The sequence below is a fragment of the Tinamus guttatus genome, unplaced genomic scaffold (genome assembly GCF_059628265.1).
Source record: "Tinamus guttatus ecotype Peru unplaced genomic scaffold, ASM5962826v1 Tinamus_guttatus_pri_ptg000314l, whole genome shotgun sequence".
NCBI classification, from domain to species: Eukaryota; Metazoa; Chordata; class Aves; order Tinamiformes; family Tinamidae; genus Tinamus; species Tinamus guttatus.
Genome location: NW_028288848.1, coordinates 9,979,249 through 10,001,155, shown reverse-complemented (window position 1 = coordinate 10,001,155; position 21,907 = coordinate 9,979,249). Strand labels below are relative to the sequence as shown.

Here is a 21,907-nt window from a genome sequence, read left to right as displayed (position 1 = left end):
CGAGAGCGCGTTGTCCCCGCGCTGGCCGGGCTGCAGCGCCCGGGGCTGCCGGGAACGCGCAGCCTCCTCCCGGCTCCCGGGATATTCCCCGCTCGCCTGCCCGCCGCTGCCCAGCACCGCCTGCCCCACGCCGGCACGGCCGCGCCGAGAGCGGCTTCCGTGGGGTTGCGGCATCGCTCTCTCCAGGCCAACAGCTCGTGCTGAACTAGCTCTTTAAAACAAGAATTCCTTGGAAGGGGGAACTGTAAGGGAAACGCACGAATGGAAACGCCTACAAAAGCGCATTCAGATAAAAATGTATCTGAAAACACAAATAATTTCTTATAAAGTATTATTTCATAGGGTATAAGTGTCTGTATTTTTGTCCCAAAATTCTTTCAGACTATGTAACTCTGGCATGAAGAACTGATGACGTATCATGAAGTTGAAGAAAAGTTATTACATTTTTGTTAACAGCAGTGACTTAACAACTTACTGAAATACTAAGTCTTTATAGACCAAACTACTCCCTATTTCTTCAAAGGAAACTTCACATTTGGATCTAAAAATGACCTTTTCATCACCACTAATTAATACAACTGCCTTTCATGTTTTTCATGTGCCTATTGTTCCTACCTCATGACAGAATATTTAATGAGAATTCATTTTCTGTTTCTAAAATGCATGTGTCTTGCAACCAAACTTAAGGCTCCTTGACACATTTTCTTTTCTGGCACAAGACTAACAATCAGATTACATCCCAGGATCACACTAACAAAATTGAATCAACAACAACTGAAGTTGCCTTTGGGTTTTCTTAGGATACAAAAGTCTCACCTGTCCCAACTCAGGCTAATGGTCCTTCCTCATGGGCACAGACCAAGAAAGACTGAACCTTCCCTCTGCTCCTGCTCCCTCAAATAGATGGCTGCATAAACCTGGAAGAATGACTGCAGATCATTTTAGCCCTCAAAACAGTCACAAACCTAAGGAAAAGCATAGCTCAGACACAAGTCAAACATGCAACAGTAACATGGTATAATTTGGGTTTCTTTGGGGGGGGTTAGTATTTTATGGCAAATACTCATTAGGAAATAGGTTGGTGGAAAGATGACAGGCAGAGTTCAGTCTGGTTGATGACAGCTTTTACAGACGCTTTGGCATGCAGCTGTTTTAACCTACAGCTTTTAAAAACAGCTCTTTCAGGCTACATTAACCAGTTCTGTTATATTTACAGTCAGAATCTTGCCTGAAAATAAATGATATTAGCCATATTCCAAATTCAGATTAGAATATCTCTAGTGTTTGGCTTTGAATATTAATTCATATTCAAGATAAGATATTTCTGGGGCAAATACTTTCTGTTTTTCACCTGTGTGTCCACATCCAACTTGGAAGCCTGCTCATCTTTAACACGACCGATTTTAAAGCACATAAAGAAATGGAAGTGCTGAAAGCTGCACTTCTGAAAAACACACAGACCACATGAAAATAAGCTAAAGCCATTGCCAGAGCCACGTGGACGGTGGATCCGCTCTGCCCGCCACTCAAGACACTGCAGCCCAGCAGAGGAAGCCCTTGGTCAAGGCTGCTTCTCCCAAAGGGCCCTCCAGCACAGACCACTCTGGCTGCAGCTTAGCAGACCAGCAAGGAGAAAAGGGCACATCTGGAAAACAAACGTTGGCTATGGAAGTACTTGGGATGCCCTAGATCTCTGGCCCTGTGGCATCTGATGGAAATGCCACCCATCCCCGGTTGCTCCATCCTGATGCCCCAGAGTCAAAGTAGTGCCATGTCACCAGCTTTGAGCAGGCTTTGAACTTCCCTCCCTGTCTGTTCTGTAAATCACGTCCCGTGCTCTGAGCAGATTTCCCGGCTGTGGTTGCCATAAACGCTTTGAACTTGACAACTGAGGACAAACAATATTCATGTTATATTTGAAATATGCAAGAAAAATGGAACTATTTAACACGTGCACCACTTACATATGTATGAAAAATGCATCAAGCCTTTATGGCTGGGCTCTTTTTACTTATGATCTTAATTAACTTCAGTCTTCACAGTCTATGTTGCTTTCCCTTCTGAGGCACCGGACAAATAGGACGTGCGAATAGGACATCATTAGCAAACGTTGAAGACTCTGTAGACGATTATTAAACTAGTGGCTGAGCACTGATGAAAACTGTTTGGACTCTGATCAATTTACTAATGAACAGAATACAGCTTTAAAAGTATCAAAACACAGAAACAATTCACATTTCAGAAGGTGAAGGTCCCCAAGCTCTTCCTTTTGGAAATGCAGAAGCATCCCATTATTTAACAAGTCATCACATCCACAATTTATCCCATGAGGTACATTTACCCAATAGTATTTACAAAGCAACCAGCTGTAGCATTTTGCTAGCACAAGTAGCAGGACATTATCAGCAAATCACAGCTGCTGTTTTGTGGCCACCCACAGCAAATGACCTGATCCACTCTTCAGCTGATACAAATGATAACTGACACCAACAGCAGACAGAGCTCCTGGATCCAAGGAAAGGAGACAGAAAGGAGGCATTGCAATATACTGAAACAACCTGTCTGCCGGCAACCTTCCTGTGATCCTCTTTCCTATCTAAAATAAATAAACAATTAAAGAAATAAAATCAACCTTCCAAATGGGGAAAACACAGGACATTTTACATCTATATACATATAACACCACTGACATGTGGACCAAGTTTACCAGAAATACTCTCAAAATTTAACATGAATGCTTCAGAAAGGGAAAACAGTTTCCCGAATTATCAAGGAGATTATAGAATTACCGATTAGATTACAGTCTTCCCTTCCAACCAAGGGTCAATGCTTCTTTTATCTGTGTTCCTTCAGCTTCATCGCAGTCTTATTCACACCTTTCCAAACTCAGGTAACCCTCAGGGCTCAGGGTCTTGCCCCGCTTCCCTGCTGCAAGCCAAAGGGATCGCGACCGCTACTCGATGCAGAAAGACCTCTCTCCAGCATCACTTCACCTGCACTGTTCATGGGCTTCCACTGCTGTGGGAAGGAACCGCCCTGTTCCTCCAGCCATCCTGAAGCTATTTCTAGTACTAAGGGAAAGGAAAAGAATGTTTATTAAGATGCAAGATTAGTAAAGCTTCCTTCACTTAGAGACAGCTATTCAGAAACAAAGCAAGAAAAAAACGCTCTAAATCGTGTGTGTACTTTAAATTAGCACCTTAATTTGTTTTAATTCCTATTTTCCCTATGCAAATAAAAAGCTATCATATTACCATCACAGCAGCTATACATAATCCAGTATTTACGTAAAACCTGCATCCAGGATAGAGTGTCAACAAAAAGGAAAACCTTTCCCCAAAGATTCATTTATCTCCTGGGATTCCATTCAGATCAAAACTCTCCCCTGTAGGAGAAATACCCTGTAGTGCTTATGAAAGAGATTGCTTTGTAAAAAGGCCACTTATTGCCCTTGTTTAGCTACACACAATCTCATGCTCATTACAGCCTGCTAGATGGGGCCATCTTCTGGTCAAACCATGAGGATGAATTCAGTTTATCAACAAATCAAGAACTGAACTCTACTTCGAATAAAACTTTTTTATGCGCTGTTGAAAAGTCCATATTGTCACCCTCAAAGTGGGTAATTTTTTTTTCAAATTAAAACCTAAAATCATTACAAGTACAATTTGGAACTCGCAGAGTACAGAGTACACATGGCTTAGAAACAGCAATGAATGTGATTTTTTGTCTCTTTACAATGATTAAACATGGTGGCAGCAGCAGCAACAGTTCCAAGGCAACAGTGAGGTTGGCAATAAAACACTTTTTGGCTTGCTGGGACATAAGAACAACCTTGTGTATCCTCTGCTAAAACATACTCACAAAACGGAGGAACCTGACATTGTCATTACCAAGGACAACAAAAAGTCTCGTATGACACCCTTGTATGCATTTTTGAGCTTATTATCGCAAAATATTCCTCCAGTTACACAGGAGCATTAGAAAGTCTATTAAAAACACTTGTTATCAATCATCACATTTGTTTGCAGACCTCGCATTTTAAAATGGAATGGAGCTACTTACATTACCCTTCCGCTGCACCTCCGGGTCCTAAGTCAGCAGTTTTGGGCTGCTGGGGAGACCAACACTCAGTTTTCTGCTTCCAAAGCCCTTCCTTCAGAGGCACGTGATGCTGATGTTGCTGGTTTCTTCTTCCCCCCACAGCTTCCCGTCGCTCTACTTGGGGTCATTTCTATGTGTTTGCTAAGATGCTTTTACACCTTTCTCCTTCTTCATTAGCCTGCAGCTCCAGGTTACACTCAGACTCCTTCCTCCACCCTTCTGTACAAAGACACTGTGTATATATTGCTGTCTCTTATACCAGTTGTCATTGGTTTATCTTTATTGCTACAGCCACTGCTGAAGACAGTCACTTTTACAATGCTTGGAGCAACTCACTCCCACAGGCATTAGTTATTTCCAGGTAGACTACCAACCTGCCTGTATAACATGTCTGTTCACACATCTCCCCAGAGTTGTGCCCCCAGATTACAGAGCAGTCCTGCAGAGACTTCAGTGTGTCTTCTGCTTTGCTTTTTTCTTCCTTGTTTTCTCAAAGGGATGAAGACAACAGATGCGAGGATTCTGGTTTTGATCCTAAAGTCTATCCAAGAGAAAAATCCTACTGCCTGGACACAACTATTCAGAATTAGTCTCACCTCTTTTGGAAATGTATTCTCTAGCTTGGTCCCTATGACCATCAAATCCTTCTCCTCAAGGGTTCGCATTCGGGACAGTTTGAGCAGAACCGTGTAAGTACTTGTGCCTGTAGCAAAGGCAACGGCTGTCCAGAGGGTGGGCAGGACTGAAAATATGACTGATTTTCACTTGGGAATGATTCTCCACCCTTGAAAGCATGGACTAGCCATTTAAAATGAGCAGGCCTAGATCTTCAAAGGGACCCAGGCTCCTGATTTCTGGTGAAAATGGTACCAGCTTAAGGACAACTGAAATGATTTTCTTACAAATACTAAAGTGAAAGGGATTGAGGACCTGAGGATCTAGACAGTAGGAATCTCAATTCTTTTTTCTACTCCTAAAAGCAGTATTGAGTGACACAATACCTTCAAACCAAGAGCTTAAATTGTAGAAGGAGCAGGAAAAAAAAATAAATAAAAGTAAAGAAATCAGCAGCAGAGCTGAGCCCATTTCCCAGAGCATACAGTAGTTTCTATTCATTAGTCTGAAACACTTTCCTCCTCACAGAGGGCTCTGGATATTAAGCAAGGCAGATATCCTGAGCCAGAAGCCGATGTATTTGGCATAACGTCAAGATGAAAAAACAAACAAACAAGCAGCCCACCACGCAGCAGAGTCCCCAGTTTCTGTTTCCCGGCTCCGGCGCAGGCAGAGCCCGGCCCCGTTTCACTTTCCGTTTCCCCTCGCCGCCCGCAGATCACATGAGCCCGGAGCGCATTAAAAGGCGGCGGCGGCGGCGGGCGCGCGCGGGGCGCGATGGCAGCGCAGCGCGGCGGGGGCGCGCGGCAGCCGCGGGAAGCGCTGAGGTGAGTGAGCGGCCGCGGCTCGGCCGGGCCCTGGCAGCGGGAACGGGCAGCGAGCGGGGGCTGGCGGGGCCGGACACTGCGGGGGGAAACGCGGGAGAGTCACCGGGAGGAGCCAGATAGGACGAGGCTGCAGCCGAGTGCTCTAATGCTACTGACAGGCTCCGTTTTGGAAACGGAACTGAGAGAAATTCCAGCATGCAGTTTGTGGATGAAGTAATGCAGGTGGTCCATGGAGAACTGCTGGGTGGGTGATAGGCATTGCTGGGATTTGCGAGAATTCCTTCCCTTATTTCCAGTAAGAAAGAAGATAATGCAGGTAATGGATAGCAGCTCATAGCATGAGAAAAGGGATAACATTTTCTGAAGACTGTCACACAGACTCAGATTCAGCAAAGCCGAGGTGTTTATGACAATTCTGAAAATATTAGCACCTAGAAATTGCATATGAAACTAAGCTAAGTTGTATTTCATCACACATCCTTTCTTTTGTGAATTATGCATGAGTGTTAATTTGCCATGAAAGTCTTTTCATTATTCTCCACTGTTGTTCTCACCCATCACTTTCTATGGCTCTCAGGCAAAGCAACAAAAAGCAAAAAGAATTGCAAAAATCAGATATTTAATTTTAGTAAAAGGATTGTATGGGGCTTTATAGGTGCTTAAGCTACTGCTCTAATATTTTGCTGAACTGGGACACAATAGCTCCAATGCAGTGGCATTCCCTTATAGTCAGAGGCTCTAACTGGAGCAGGACAGCAATGACAGCAGGAAGCTAACTCTACTTCCCTTTCATTCTGCTAGAAATGTAATTTCTCCACATACAGTTTTCTAATTAAGCATTGTTGCTAATACCAATCTAAAGCATCAGTTTGAGATTGCTTTTATAAAAGCAGATATTGCTTAAAATATTTTTGAAATATATATATATTTTAATTATGCTCCTCCTTGATTTGCCACCTCCCCATTTTCTGGTCTTTCTAATGTATTCTCTCTGCTGAAGCCTAAGTTTTCTTTCAGATTTTCCCTTACATGATTTTGCAGCACACATTTATTCTACAGGCTTTTAGATCCTCTTGGTTCTACAAAAGAGAAAGGAGAAAAATCATAACAAACAAGGATTTAATTTCAAAATGCTTTTTATAAAGCTGTATATATTTCCTTGTATGAGGGGGTCAAGGGACTCCAAGACATTTTATAGCTTGTATCCATATACAAGACTGTATAGACTAACACATACAATTCCTAATTAAGGATGTCACTGGTGCAGGACATGACTGCTTTAAAATCCAAGGCACACAAGAAACACCTCCGAATAAAAAACAAGAAGGTGGAAGCATGCAAAGTTGCTTTAGTGTGCCATGATTCTAGGGCAGCTCTTTTGGCCTCCAGTACCCACACAGGTGCTTAAAATATAAAAAGTGTATTTAAGAGCAGTAGGTGAGGAAACACAAAAATAAGCAGTGGAAATAAACATATTAGTGAAAAGCCATTACTGAAAGTAATGATATTCACAGATAGAAGCTATGGGAAACAAGTAGCAATTCATCAATATCATCAGAACATAAAAGTGGTGCTATGCAACAAACAAGCGTTTATGGCTTATTGATGTATTGTTATCTAATGGTATCAACCCTGATATTGCTTGACAGCTCCATGTTTCTGCTTTTAAATCATGCCTGATTTTTTGTTTTTAAAGCAGATATAAGAATATAAGTTCTTCTGTGATTTCTTTTCCTAGCATCATTTCCAAGAATGACTTACAATGCAGCCTGGAGCAACTACAATGCCATTTTACATGGAATTTGGTGAAGGAAGATGTGGATCTGGAATCCCTAGAGGACAAAACGGGCCATCAGATTGAATTTCTCACGCAATCCCTGATCGCAAGCTACAATATGCTGTCATATGTGTGTCACCTAAAGCACTTGAATGAGGACGCCCTGCAAAATCTCCAAAAAGCAGAAGAAGAAATTAAAATAAAGCATCCAGATGATATCGAGAGGAGAAGTCTTGTTACGTGGGGGAACTATGCCTGGATTTATTACTACATGAACAAATATGAAGAAGTTCAAACCTATTTAAGGAAAGTGGAAGACACCTGCAAAAAGCTTTCAAGCACAGCTCGCTTTCAAGTACAGCTTCCAGAGATCTATTCCGAGAAAGGCTGGGCATTACTAAAGTTTGGGAGGGGATACTATAGCAGAGCAAAGGAGAGTTTTCAAAAAGCCCTGGAGACAGAACCCGACGATCCCGAATTTAACGTGGGCTATGCAATAGCAGTGCATCGTTGGGAAAATGCTGTTGAGGGAAGCAGTAACAGCGAAAGCTCAGCCCTGCCGGCCTTGAGGCGCGCGGTGGAACTGAGTCCAGATGATACTTCTGTTGTGGCATTACTTGCATTAAAGCTCCAGGATTTAAATCTAGCTGAGGAGGGGGAGAGATACATTAAAGAAGCAATGGATAAAACCCCCGATTTTCCTTATTTTCTGCGATATGCTGCTAAATTTTATAGAAGGAAAAATCAAGTGGATAAGGCACTGGAGCTGTTGAGAAAAGCCCTAGGAGTAACTCCAACATGCAGCTTTTTGCATCACCAGATGGGAGTCTGCTATAGAGCCAAACTGTTTGAACTGAAAAAGAGAAAATATGCCCCCAGAGAGCAAATGGAAGAACTCATTCGACTTGGCATTTTTCATTTTAAAAGAGTGATCGAGTACAAGTCAACGTGTTTTGCTGCCTACAGTGACCTAGCAGGTATGTATGCAGAAGGAAAACAGTACTACCAAGCAGAAGCCACATTTCAGAAGGTGTTTCAAATGACAAATTTACATCCTCTAGACACACAGCAACTCTACTACACTTACGGAATGTATAAGCATTTTCATATGAAATCAGAATCTGAAGCTATTAAATATTTCACAGAAGGGCTGAAAATTGAGCAGGATTCCACGACAGGAGCTAAGTGCAAAACTGCTCTGCAGAAATTGTTGAAACAGAGAATTCAGAAAGGCTTAGGAGACGCGGCAGCTTTTAGCACCCTCGGGCTCATTCATGAGCTAAATCATGAGGAAGAGCAGGCAACAGAGTGCTACAAGAAAGCCCTGGAGCTGGATCCTGAAAATGAAGAATACCTGCGTGCATTACAGAAGCTGCAAATTTCCATCTGAATCATAAACCTCCAGGAATTCTCTCCCGCAACACAAGTTTCAAACTCTCAGATTTTTTTTTTTTTTGGGTTCTTTGAAGTTGTAACCAGAGGAAAGACAGGGCAGCATCAGCTTCTGGTGGAAAACAGAGAAATTGAAAGTGTCACCTTGTCACTTACCAAATAAGGCAATGAATGGTTGCTAGCATTCAAGAGCTTTGAAATCTCTTCAATACTAACATTTCTATAAAGCTTGTGTTTGAGCTGTGATCTCAAAGAAACAGAACTTTTAAGTTAGAAATGGTATATTCTACTGAAAAGAACTGAATGATAATACTATAACACCTGATCTATCTGCATGAAAGGCTTGGTGATACTAGCATGTACTGGGTGTTCTTGATGCTCTTCCAAATAACATTTAAAAAGGAATTGTTATTGATATTTTGAAATAGCTTGTGTTGAAGATGTGTTTTGTTTACTATATCATATGCTGTTCAATGCTAGTTGGGCTAGTTCTCAGCAAAGCTTTTAAAATGTGTATTATTGCTGCGAATTATTAAAGATCATGACCTAACTCGACTGTTGCTTTTGGTATCTATCTCTCTGTGAGCTAATCCTCATGTTAGTAGATAAAAGAAATAGAAAGAGCCATTTGAAGAGGTGGTAACAGGGATAAAGTGCTGGCAGGCTGAATCAGATCTGTCCAGTTGAGCCAAACCCACGCTCTTGGGAAGCACTACAGCAAACATGCAGGGAGGAGGGGAGATGCGGGAGAGGGGGCTCTCGGGGTCCATTAGTTGCCAAGGTCAGAAAACAAACCCTAGGCTTTTGTTGCACCATGGGCGGGATGCGAGTGTGGCTGGAGCTACGACAAGCCCTGCTGGAAGGGAACATGGAATACAAGGTGGATGTGGGAAAGGGGGTGGCCAAACAGAGTAAACAGAGTACAGGGAAATGAAGTGAACAGAGTATGTGGTTCTGAGAAGAACACACTTATCTGCACAGCACCAGCTAACTCCAACTTGTTTTACAGCTGCTTCTGTTTCAGCACTACTCTGCCTTGGTACCTGAGGTAATAATGCTCATGCAAAATTCATGCTGCACTTGCAAAACATTTCCGAGCCCCTGCTGAGAGTGTGGAACAAAACAAGTTGGTGCCAGAGCCCAGGAACCCAGCTAACGGGCACGCGATGTGCACACAAACTTCCCTCCCCAGGGTGGTGCTGCTGCATTGCCTGCCGTGGTCAGCCAGGAAAAAGGCTGGGCCTGAGCCTTTGGTAGCAGAGTAAAATAAACATTTCATTTCAACGTGGACACTGAAAACGAGACAACATAGAGCACAAATCCCACTGCCATATCCACAGAGAGGTTGAATATATCATTCACATTAAACGGGAACACCTCAATAGAGTCTAACCTTATTTGTGAGCCAAAACACAAAATTAAAACACAGCAGGGCTGTCCAAAGACTTAGAGATATATCCGCTTATAAAAAAAAAAAAAAAAAAAGGTTGAATTCTGCATTCAGCGAGAGCGCGTTGTCCCCGCGCTGGCCGGGCTGCAGCGCCCGGGGCTGCCGGGAACGCGCAGCCTCCTCCCGGCTCCCGGGATATTCCCCGCTCGCCTGCCCGCCGCTGCCCAGCACCGCCTGCCCCACGCCGGCACGGCCGCGCCGAGAGCGGCTTCCGTGGGGTTGCGGCATCGCTCTCTCCAGGCCAACAGCTCGTGCTGAACTGGCTCTTTAAAACAAGAATTCCTTGGAAGGGGGAACTGTAAGGGAAACGCACGAATGGAAACGCCTACAAAAGCGCATTCAGATAAAAATGTATCTGAAAACACAAATAATTTCTTATAAAGTATTATTTCATAGGGTATAAGTGTCTGTATTATTGTCCCAAAATTCTTTCAGACTATGTAACTCTGGCATGAAGAACTGATGACGTATCATGAAGTTGAAGAAAAGTTATTACATTTTTGTTAACAGCAGTGACTTAACAACTTACTGAAATACTAAGTCTTTATAGACCAAACTACTCCCTATTTCTTCAAAGGAATCTTCACATTTGGATCTAAAAATGACCTTTTCATCACCACTAATTAATACAACTGCCTTTCATGTTTTTCATGTGCCTATTGTTCCTACCTCATGACAGAATATTTAATGAGAATTCATTTTCTGTTTCTAAAATGCATGTGTCTTGCAACCAAACTTAAGGCTCCTTGACACATTTTCTTTTCTGGCACAAGACTAACAATCAGATTACATCCCAGGATCACACTAACAAAATTGAATTAACAACAACTGAAGTTGCCTTTGGGTTTTCTTAGGATACAAAAGTCTCACCTGTCCCGACTCAGGCTAATGGTCCTTCCTCATGGGCACAGACCAAGAAAGACTGAACCTTCTCTCTGCTCCTGTTCCCTCAAATAGATGGCTGCATAAACCTGGAAGAATGACTGCAGATCATTTTAGCCACAAAAACAGTCACAAACCTAAGGAAAAGCATAGCTCAGACACAAGTCAAACATGCAACAGTAACATGGTATAATTTGGGTTTCTTTTGGGGGGGTGGGTGGAGGGTATTTTATGGCAAATACTCATTAGGAAATAGGTTGGTGGAAAGATGACAGGCAGAGTTCAGTCTGGTTGATGACAGCTTTTACAGACTCTTTGGCATGCAGGTGTTTTAACCTACAGCTTTTAAACACTTTGACAACTGAGGACAAACAGTATCCATGTTATATTTGAAATATGCAAGAAAAATGGACTACTTAACACATGCACCATTTACATATATTTGAAAAATACCTTTATGGTTGGGCTCTTTTTACTTAGGATCTAAATTAACTTCAGTCTTCACAGTCTATGTTGCTTTCCTTTCTGAGGCACCGGACAAATAGGACGTGCGAATAGGACATCATTAGCAAACGTTGAAGACTCTGTAGACTGTCGGGGATTGCGGCTGGTCTGCCGGCGGGCTCGGGGCTGGCGCCCCCGGAGGCGGCCATGACCTCTGCGGGGCGGAGCGCATGCCCGGAGCCCTGCGCAGACCGCCCCCTCTCTCGGGCGGGTACATAAGATGGCGGCAGGCAGCCGGCGGTGGCGGCCCGCCTGGATGGCCGCGGCGGAACAGCCTGCAGCACCGGCCGGGCCTACCCCCACGGCAGCCCGGCGGTACCAGCGGCAGAGGCAGGGGCTGGCCAGGGCAGCAACCGTTTACTGCATGGCCGAGGCAGAGCTGGTGGACGTGGCACTGGGGGTTCTGGCCGAGGTCAGAAGCTGCAGCGCGAGGAAGCGCAGGAGAAGACCTGCAGCACGGCCAGCATGGAGGAGCGCAGCAACTGCGACAGTAGACGATTATCAAACTGCTGCCTGAGCACTGATGAAAACTGTTTGGACTCTGATCAATTTACTAATGAACAGAATAAAGCTTTAAAAGTATCAAAACACAGAAACAATTCACATTTCAGAAGGTGAAGGTTCCCAAGCTCTTCCTTTTGGAAATGCAGAAGCATCCCATTATTTAACAAGTCATCACATCCACAATTTATCCCATGAGGTACATTTACCCAATAGTATTTACAAAGCAACCAGCTGTAGCATTTTGCTAGCACAAGTAGCAGGACATTATCAGCAAATCACAGCTGCTGTCTTGTGGCCACCCACAGCAAATGACCTGATCCACTCTTCAGCTGATACAAATGATAACTGACACCAACAGCAGACAGAGCTCCTGGATCCAAGGAAAGGAGACAGAAAGGAAGCATTGCAATATACTGAAACAACCTGTCTGCCGGCAACCATCCTGAGATCCTAACCACCTAGGAGCAGTTTCCCCACTAGCTGTTTGCGCTGCCTGCTTCAACAGCTGCTCATTTCATAGCAGGCCCTTTGCCCTGGCACCTTCGCCCCTTCGCCAACTGATGCAGCCCGAGCTCTGTGCGTCGCTCGGCGCATGCTCCGCGCCAGCAGCTCTGCCCCTCTGCCACCTTCTGTCAGGAGGACGACGTTGGCCATGGCGATGCTCAGAAATTCAGGTTTCCGGCATCTCCAGGAAAAAAAGTAATAACTGCTCTAAAATTTTGGTCGAGCAGAAATCTGTAAAAGCACATCTAAACTTGTTTCAAATCAAGTTGCAACTTGCATACAGAACTTAGGCTCACCGTAACAAAAATAAAGCTGCCTCAGAGACGCTTTCAAGACAAACTACATCCTCCTGCCAAATTTTCTAAAAACAACTTTGGCATGGGAAAGGGTTATTCATGGAGAGCTTTGTGCAGATAGTTAAGTGTGAAGAGATTTGATGGGTTCTTTGATTAGTCCACTGTAATAAGGGATCAGGTCACCAAAAAGGTTATTTCACTGTCACAGTTCAAAATATAATTTAAAAATAATTTCAACTTCAATTTTGTTCTTCATTTTGTTCACTTAAAGCATCATAATTTATGTTTGATTATAGCCAATTATCCTCCTCTATATTACTTGTAGAGTTAAGATACTGCATTAGGAACAAATTTGGAAACACTCGTATCTATAAGCTCTTTACTTTTAAACTAGCTCTGTCCTATAATTGTATTAACTTTGTATTACTGTTGCTGTATGTTGATTTCAGCCTACTAAAGGATGTCAGAGAAATGTAACTGGGAGATTCCTTGTTTCACAGAAGTCAAGTCTTCAGCAGCATAACACCAGGCAGCCACCTCTGGCTGCACTGTGCTCAGTGATGGCACTTGTCATCTGTTGCTGTAGCTGTTTGCATCGACAGCCAAAAATTCAACATCCTTTTGGTCTAATTCTCCTGTGACAGAATAAGCTATCGCTCCATTTGTCCCGATGTGCTGTTTGGTGTTGGCATCATTGGTAAGTGACTGCAAACATGTTTTTTTGATTTTCTTTGCTACCCTTGCAAAGCACAATAATGTTGAACTAAATATCATAGAAAATCCACACAGGAGGAATGATGCAGTATAGCTGCCAGTTGTATCCACAAGCCAACCTGCAGGGAGGGAAGAAAAATAAATTGACTTTTAAGGTTTCCAGCTTTCTGATAATTTACAAATTCTGTGATCAGCAGCACTGCTGCAGTTTTAGCACATATCACTACAATTAAGCTATACAGATATACATGTCTGTCACTGTTCTTTGGAAGGCAGGTAAGGGAGAAGGAATTTAATATTAGCAGGTAGATAAAAGCTTTTACGGGCTTCTTTTCAGAGGTCAAACCAATGAGAAAAAGCATAGCAGTCATCGCTATAGTACTAAGTAAGTATCTTACATATGTCTTGAGACATGCTTAGGGAACCCTAGGTTTAAATATTGTGTTTGTGAGATCTTCGTATGGAAACATCAAATGAGTAATGCCCTAGGCTCATGCATCATTTAAAAATATTTCATTTTTCACTGTTTTTGCAATTAAAGGCATCAGAAGCAGGGATTAATTGGAAACTGATGTGAAGAGCAAATAAAATATGACACACACACACATATATATATATATATACACACACACACACCCTTTTCTAAAAGATTCCTTCCACAATGCTCAAAATTGCATCAAGATCTTTTTACTCATCATTAATTACTTAGAATGACACTGTCAGGAAACATGATGTTTAGTTATTACAGTGATGAGGGCTGCATAAAAGCAAACAGTAATAAAGTAGATTAACCCACCTGTTCAAAGCCCTTGGGAATGGAGAAGGGGAGTCCTCTGGACTAAAGAACTTAGAGAGAAACTCCCTTTAGTTTCATCTTCAAAATGAAGTAATTTCACAAGGAATATTTTGTTTTCACCACCCATGCCACTTCTGCCCTTCAGAGGCCCATGCCACAGCCACTCTTCAAATTTCAGATAGCTCCATGTGTAGAAATCACCCAACAAGACAGTACTTAGCTGGGACCTGCAGTCTCCCAGAAGGTCTGGGTGTGCAATTTCTCTGTTCAGGGGCTACCTTTCCAGGCAGGCTGCATTTGCCTGCTATATCACACCAAAGCCCACCTGCAATTCCTTATGGGAGACTGAAGGGAGAAATGACAAGGCACTCAGTCTCCAGATTCTAGTAAGCCTACCATAGGAAGATTATTCTTACCACTTCAAAGGAAAAATATCGGAACTGTAACTAATTTGTCTAAAATTTTGCAAAAATACTTATCTCAATATTCAGCATTTCAATAGCTTGAAAAAAAAAATCAAGCCACAATACAGTACTTACTCTTAGCCACCAATCTCTATCTCAGTGTCAATGCAGACAGGGGGGGATATATACATACATACACACACCTTTTTTTTTTTTTTTTTAAAAAAAAAAAAGGGAGGCAAATGCCCTTTTCTTGCAGATTTTTGCTAGTCCTACTGGGATGGGGCAAAGAAGCACATAAGAGCATGTAGTGCTACCTTTATACAATACCCTCCTTTCACTAAGGAGAGATTACTTAACTAGATGAAGTGGTTGGTGCCACTCCTGATGGCTCTGTCCTCCCCTCCTCTGGGGACACAGAAGTAAGGAGAACAGTGCTCTGAGGAGATCATGTGGGGAAGCCCTGACTCCAGCGGGTACAAATCTGGGCTTAGTCTGCCCTGCGCTTTCACTAGACATTCTTCCACAGCAAGAGGATGCTCCATCAGAAGGTAAATGAGAGACACTTGGTTTCCATGACTTTCATTTTCCCAAATGCTATAATCAAAACATAAACCAGTCATCTGATAGCCTTTTTTGACCAGTTCTTGACTAAATGCTGGACATCTCTGCTTTGAATCCAGGTAAATCTAGAATAGCAATGAGATTATAGGAAAGTCACTTGTGAACTGACCTGCAACAGGTGGGCTCACTAGGTATGGAATGGCATGCAGAAAATACACGACACCCAAAGCTGATGATAAGGAAGAAGTTCCCACTACATCTGCTGTCACAACAGGGATCAGTGTTACGTAGGCTCCATCAAAGTAGCCAAAGGTAAATGAAAAAGGCACAAGCAAAGAGAAGTTTTGGAGAACTGGCAGGAAAAGACAACAGAGGCCATCCATTCCCACGGCAAAGAGGTAGCAGAAGTGACGGTACTTCTTCAGACACCTGCAGATTTCAAAACAGGAATGAATAAAAATATAATTGGAGGCAGTATCTCAGTTTCTATGTCCTGACATGTAGCAGTTCAGCCTCTCTCTTTTACATTGACCTTTAGAATTAAGATACTCCTTAGCTCAGCCAGCCTTTTCAGACGTTACAGCTACTGAGCTCGGCAATGGTTGGAATGAGCTGGCTCAATATATGAGTCCTCATATATTGAAAAAAATGTATAACTGCTTTAGGCCAGTCCTTCCGAGCAGTTGTGAGACAACAGTGGGCCAGGCCCTTGTTCCTTTTGTATGTTAACTTCTTACTGGTATCCAGCCTCCCACTGGTTAAAGCTTACATTTATTTAGCCATAAGCCATACCTTCTGTCTGTTAGCCATCCAAAGGTGATATTACCAACAATATCAATGACACCAAGTATGGACATGAGGAAGGCAGCCTGGTGATGACTCACTCCAACAGTCAAAGCATAAGGCACTAAGTAGACAAAAAGAGGGCTACAGCCATAGGCCATAAATAAAACTGACACTGCCAGCACCATGAAGCCTGGCATCAGTAAAAAGTCATATTCTTTCCATGAGCAGTAGCATAAACTTTCGCGGGACCATGCTTTGATTAAAGATGAACAATTGGACATTTGCTTTAAGTCTTGTTTCTGTGCATCAGGGACATAATCCTGTTCGAGAAACTCAGGAGCAGTTTTACTGTCCTCTTTGAGAGCAATAGGCCGCATCAAGGCACCACAGACGCAGAGGTTTAGAACCAAACCTCCCAGGATGAGTAGTGCTCCACGCCAGGAAAAGTGCTCAATTAAAAGCTGGACCACTGGGGCCAAGATGAAGGTTCCAATTCCACTTCCTGACATGGCTATTCCATAAGCCAGCGCTTTTCTTCGGTTGAAATATTTGCCCACCATGGCAATGGCTGGAGAATAACAGAGTGCAAACCCAAGTCCTAGAAAAGAAAGTATAATGCAGATGGCTTAACACTGAGCATGATGCATGGAACACATTAAATTCAACAAACACCTGCTTTCATTAGCACAGCTGAATTGCCCAGTCAGAGTATGAACAGAAACCAGGATGACTCCTTTCTTCCACTGTCAGTGTTACTGACTTGACAAACCTAACAGACCATCATTAACCTATAGCAACAAGACTCAGTAAGGAGTGACAGGGCTCGTTGATAATAGGCACAAGGGCTATCAAAAATATTAGTAAAACTATCTGCCAGCCTGTACTGTACGAGGTCTTAAATGCAGGGCCTGTGCAGCAAAGGTGCTGGGCACACTGGCCTGGTGAGGCACCACTTTGTGTTCAGCCTGTTGCAACCGTGTTCACTGAATTTATGTCTCTGAAACACAGTCTTAGAAATCTGTCTCTATTACCTTATGTCCTACAACAAACCTTTTTGAGTCAGCTAAACGAACTCCACACAGCAGCTGGCTGACATTTGTAAATCCTGCGTACAAGTAAAAGGAGAGGGAAGCCTCGGAAGACAAAACCACACCCAATCTAGTAAATAAATAAGATCCATCTCATAAGCTAGGGAAAAAAGGCATGGCTTCTTCTGAAGAAACCAGAGTACAGAGTTAATCTTCAAATGCTCGCTCTAACACTGACACACATATTCCCCAATCAAACACAGAAACAACTTCCTGACTGGGATTTTGGGGCATGTCCTGCATTCATGTTAAAACTGCCCCCTTTACTAGCAGGGGACATGACCACCTGGAGCTGTGAGCTTGACCACCTGGAGCATGACCACCTGGAGCATGACCACCTGGAGCTTTGCGGTGTTACCCTGCATGGCTTGATGTGTTCAGCAGGCACTCAGCTCCTAGGACAGGCTAAGGGGATTTCACTGACCCAGTGCAATGGTCCCCTGCTCAGGCACTCATCGGAATGCAAGAAGAGGGACAGGGTCTTGGGCTGGACTCGTCGCAGCAGCAAAGCCTGAGGAGCAGCTCTGTGCTGCACATCAGCATGTGAGAGTTGTGAAAGCTGCACTCGATTTGGGCTATGCACCATTTTACCCTCCACAAGCAAAAGCCTCCCCAAAATCTAATATGTCTTGTGAAAAATAAACAGGAAAACTGGAACTGAAAATGTGTTGATACTTCTCAGAGGGAACTCTGCTATTTATTTCCAGTGCCCCAGCTCCCTCCTGCTTCACTCTTCACAGTTTAAGCCTCACTGCTTTTACAAATCTAGACCTTAGTGAGTTATGCTGCCACCTCCAATCTAAGCTGGTTTCAGGATGGCTCTTAGTGCGTCAGCACCAAATGTTATGATTTTTTTTTTCTGCATTAATGAGTCATTAGAGACTAAATTTTCACTGCTTGTAGAATAGGCTCTTTACTACTCCATGTAGCAAGTTCAACTGCTTTCCCACCCCAATAATCATAGTGGTTCTCATAAAGGAAGCCTCAGCGGCATTTGAACGGTATGTGAAATGGTGCTTTGGGTTACAAGGAGCCTTTTTATTTGATACAAACACATTTGTCAAAGATTAACATTGTAATGCAGGAGCGACCTGCACCACAATAAGGACTTTTTTTTTTTCTTAACAAATAAGCTGTTAGCAGCATGTGAACAGCAGTAATTCCACCAACTTGTTACTAAACAGCAGGGCACCAAGTACAAGGGTTTATATCACCGTGGCTACCAGGTCAATATTAATGAGTAAAGAATGTCAGTGTAACCACCAGCCCTTCTCAAGTTCCTCTGTGTACAGCCAACGGAAAGACTGCACAGAGCAAAAGTATTTAGCATCATACCTGAATGCAAAGGGATCTTCAGCTACAGCAACGTAACCAGGAATGTGATACAGATAAATGCAAGGTGTGCAACTGAGGTGCTAGGTATTCCCCCAGTCATCCTCTGTCTGTTTACTCATTTGTTGTTAACATTTTCTAACAGGTAAATATTTGAGGGCACTCAAACTCCTACCACAGCAAACCTCTTGCAAATCACAGGCAAAGTCTTTTTGTGCAGCAGTAGTCCCTCCTGCCATCTCAGCGTTTCAGAACTTGTCCACAGTACTCTCTCAACAGGTATTAAAGAACTGCTCTTGCAGCATGCAGATGTTAGGTTTTATCGGACTCAAGTCATGAAGGACAGCCAAAAGCTCTGCTTTAAAAGGAACCAGACATTTCTGATTCTCTACAGACCAGTGTTTTGACATTGTGAAACAGCAGGGGAGATTACCCCTCTTTTAATGGGAGGAACATCATTTTTAACAATCCCGCATTTACTTTCCTGACTAGAACAAAACACATGAATGCCTCCTACCTGTAAGGGCTCCTAACGATAAGTAGAGATGTTCCAGACTGGTGGCAAATGAACTCAAAATTAGTCCCGTAGATGCAAGCAGCCCTCCTAACATGATACCAACTTGGCAGGACACATGATTACTGATCAGACTCCCGAGTGGGGCTTCCAAATAAAATAAAATAGAAAAGAATAAAAGGTGTTAGTGAACTAGAGGTCCCATGGAACTGAAGAACAAGCAGATATAAAGGACTTGAGAGCAATACACACCACAGAGCATTGTGGCACAGTCTGCAATGGAATGGATCCAAGCCGTTCTGGCATAATCCTGACCAAAGTATGTCTGGAACTCCACAAAAAAAATGGAGATGCACCTAGGAAAGAAAACATGAACACCAATCTGTTAAACACGGGGCAATTGCCCAGCAGAAAACATGTGTCACTAATCAGGGAAAACAACTGGATCACAGAACAACACCCAAGTAATATCCCAACAGTAGGATTAGACAGATTAGACTGGTTTAGAGCCCATTTCAGACAGATCAGGCTAATACAGAGAGATTATTAACATTAACAGCAAGACTGTCAGTATGGCATTTGATGCCAGATTTTCACAACTGCTTTTTTTTTTCTTTGAATTGAAATAAAATGGAAATGTGCACTTATCACCAGCAATTTGTATCCTATATTAGGATATTGCTTCCCTGATACCCAAAGCTCTAGTGCCTGTTCTTGACCCACCAGGCTGCCATGGAGTGGTGGCATTCACAGCTGTGAAAGCCAGAGCAACAGGGCCACCATAGCACCTATAGAACCAATACCACCTGTAGCCATGTGTAAATGAGAGCACAAGTGCAAAACCACAAGAACTGAAATGCAAAATCTCATGGATAAAGATATAAAATATGGCAGGAGCCCACGGACCTTCGAAAAGTTTTATTAAAATGTTTCCAGGACAAGTTAGTTTGCTTTCCTAACATGATTACTGTTCCACCCATCTCTGCAGGAGAGTGGATTAAAAGGCTGCAGAGTTTCTCTCTAGGTTCTGAATAAGCAGAAGAGGCCCCTGTTCCACTCTCTCCCCACTCCTGCAAATCAAGGGTCACTTCAGCTCTACCCTTGCATGCATGTACCCTGGAGGTGCACCAAGCGTTAGATGTTTCCATGGATGCAAAGTGTTTCACATATGAAAAAGGAAAGAAATCCACTAAGGAATTTCTGTTATTATTATGGGGTTGGTACATTCCACACAGAATCACAGAACAGTTGAGGTTGGAAGGAATCTCTAGAGATCATCCAGTCCAACCATCTTACTCAAGCTTGGGCACTGAGAGCATGTGGCAAAGGTCCCCATTTATACTGTTTATTCCAAGATCTTAGACTTTAGATTACTAAATCTGGCAGACTTTTTTTTTTTTTTTAAATATGTATTTTAAGTAGGAAAACAAGATATTATCTCTGTCCCCTACACTTACCTGGATGCCCGTGTCTCTGTTTAATATAGCTTAAATGTCCATGTTCATACAGACCATCCTCCTTGGTGTCTGACTGACAAATAAAATCACTCAACATCAGCTGTAGAAGCCATACTGCCCCCAACATATATATTGCACTTATACAGGACAGAAGACTATTTCTGTTCCTTCTATTTCTGAGAAATACAGGAAATATTTCCTGCATATTTAGGATACCAGAAGTAAACAGAGAGGGGCCTCTCTAGGTCACTGACCCTCTCGGGCTGGTTAGTACCTGAAATAGTTGTAGTAAGAGGGAAGATTATTTACACATTTCCGAGACAGACTTGGAAGGCCAGCAAATCCTCTGGAACTGGCAACAATGACCATCACTGTCAGGTTCCAGAGACACAGTGGACATGAAGAGACCCTAAACGATTCCTCCCTCTCCTACCAAACCACTACAGTCTTAAGTAACACTGTCTGCTTGAGACTTTCATTCTGAAAAAAGTGATATATATAATATATATCTCAATGAGGGCATGTTGAGATACTACAGCTGTCAGACCAGGCACAAATAAAATCAGAGGGATCTTTGCCTTTAAAAACACAGCAAAATAGAGGTTACGTGTCCAGACAGAATCAACCCCATCAGCTGTGGGCCACTACAAGAGTTCTCAAATCTATTCCTTTCCTGGGCAGGGAAGGAGGGGGAAGAAAACAAACAAATAAAAAAAACAAAAAACAAGAAATAATAAAAAAAGCCAAAGATGTTACCTTGTCACAGCCCTGGTGCAGATGGTGACAAGGAAGCAACCGGCCACAATCATCCATCCCCAGCCGCCGTCGGGAGGGGACCCGCGCGGCGCCCTCCGGGGCGATGCCATGGGGCTGGGGCCAGTCCTCCCTCCGCCGCCGCTCACGGGAAGGGGCAGGTGGCAGCCGGCATGCTGAGCACGCGCGGGGATCACCTGGCGCATGGGTCACTTGCCATCTGAGGAGAGAACGAGAGAAAAAAGGCAAAAGGGGAAAGATGAGAATGCAAAATCGCACTGTTGAGCTAGAAAATGCCATTTTGCTCATATCGCATAGAAGAGATTTTTTTCTTTGAACACAGTTCATCAAAAGTCCTTAGAAGCAAGACTGTGTCATCAAAACCTGGCCCAGTATCTGGCATCAGTTAGTGCAGAGTAATTTCCCTAGCAGTTTCACTCTAGCACATTAGCCCCACAAATGTGACAGAGCAAACACTGAAGACGCATACTTTGCTGGTGCCAATCACTGCAGCTCCTTTAGCACCTAACTTGAATGCAATTTGGCTTGAAATTTATCTTGATTTTGCGAAGAATCTTCCTCAGAAATATCTATACTCTCTTGTACACAGTGTCTCATCAACATCTTTCTGACAAATTCACTTG

General features: G+C 43.2%; 1 protein-coding gene and 1 pseudogene across 1 annotated transcript; one reads left to right on the top strand and one right to left on the bottom strand.

Moving 5' to 3' along the window:
• The first annotated feature begins 7,311 nt into the window (after positions 1 to 7,311).
• On the top strand, positions 7,312 to 8,713 carry LOC148593982 (interferon-induced protein with tetratricopeptide repeats 5 pseudogene; annotated as a pseudogene).
• Positions 8,714 to 13,418: 4,705 nt separating this feature from the next.
• On the bottom strand, positions 13,419 to 21,501 carry SLC16A12 (solute carrier family 16 member 12). The gene is made up of 6 exons (XM_010222047.2): positions 21,267 to 21,501; positions 19,306 to 19,409; positions 19,057 to 19,200; positions 16,126 to 16,717; positions 15,503 to 15,762; positions 13,419 to 13,688 (listed from the first exon to the last, which is right to left on the bottom strand). The coding sequence occupies exons 1-6, from the start codon at positions 21,467 to 21,469 to the stop codon at positions 13,426 to 13,428; spliced, it is 1,566 nt and encodes a 521-aa protein (XP_010220349.2). The 5' UTR covers positions 21,470 to 21,501; the 3' UTR covers positions 13,419 to 13,425.
• Between the last annotated feature and the right edge of the window lie 406 nt (positions 21,502 to 21,907).

Bases quoted from the DNA above. Each gene is read 5' to 3' on its own strand.
- SLC16A12 (XM_010222047.2), bottom strand. From the start codon at position 21,469: ATGCGCCAGGTGATCCCCGCGCGTGCTCAGCATGCCGGCTGCCACCTG. The intron at 19,201-19,305 runs GTGTGTATTGCT...TTTATTTGGAAG, and splicing joins CTGTGCCACAATGCTCTGTG to CCCCACTCGGGAGTCTGATC. The intron at 16,718-19,056 runs GTAGGAGGCATT...TTTCTTTTCTAG, and splicing joins ATCGTTAGGAGCCCTTACAG to GACTTGGGTTTGCACTCTGT.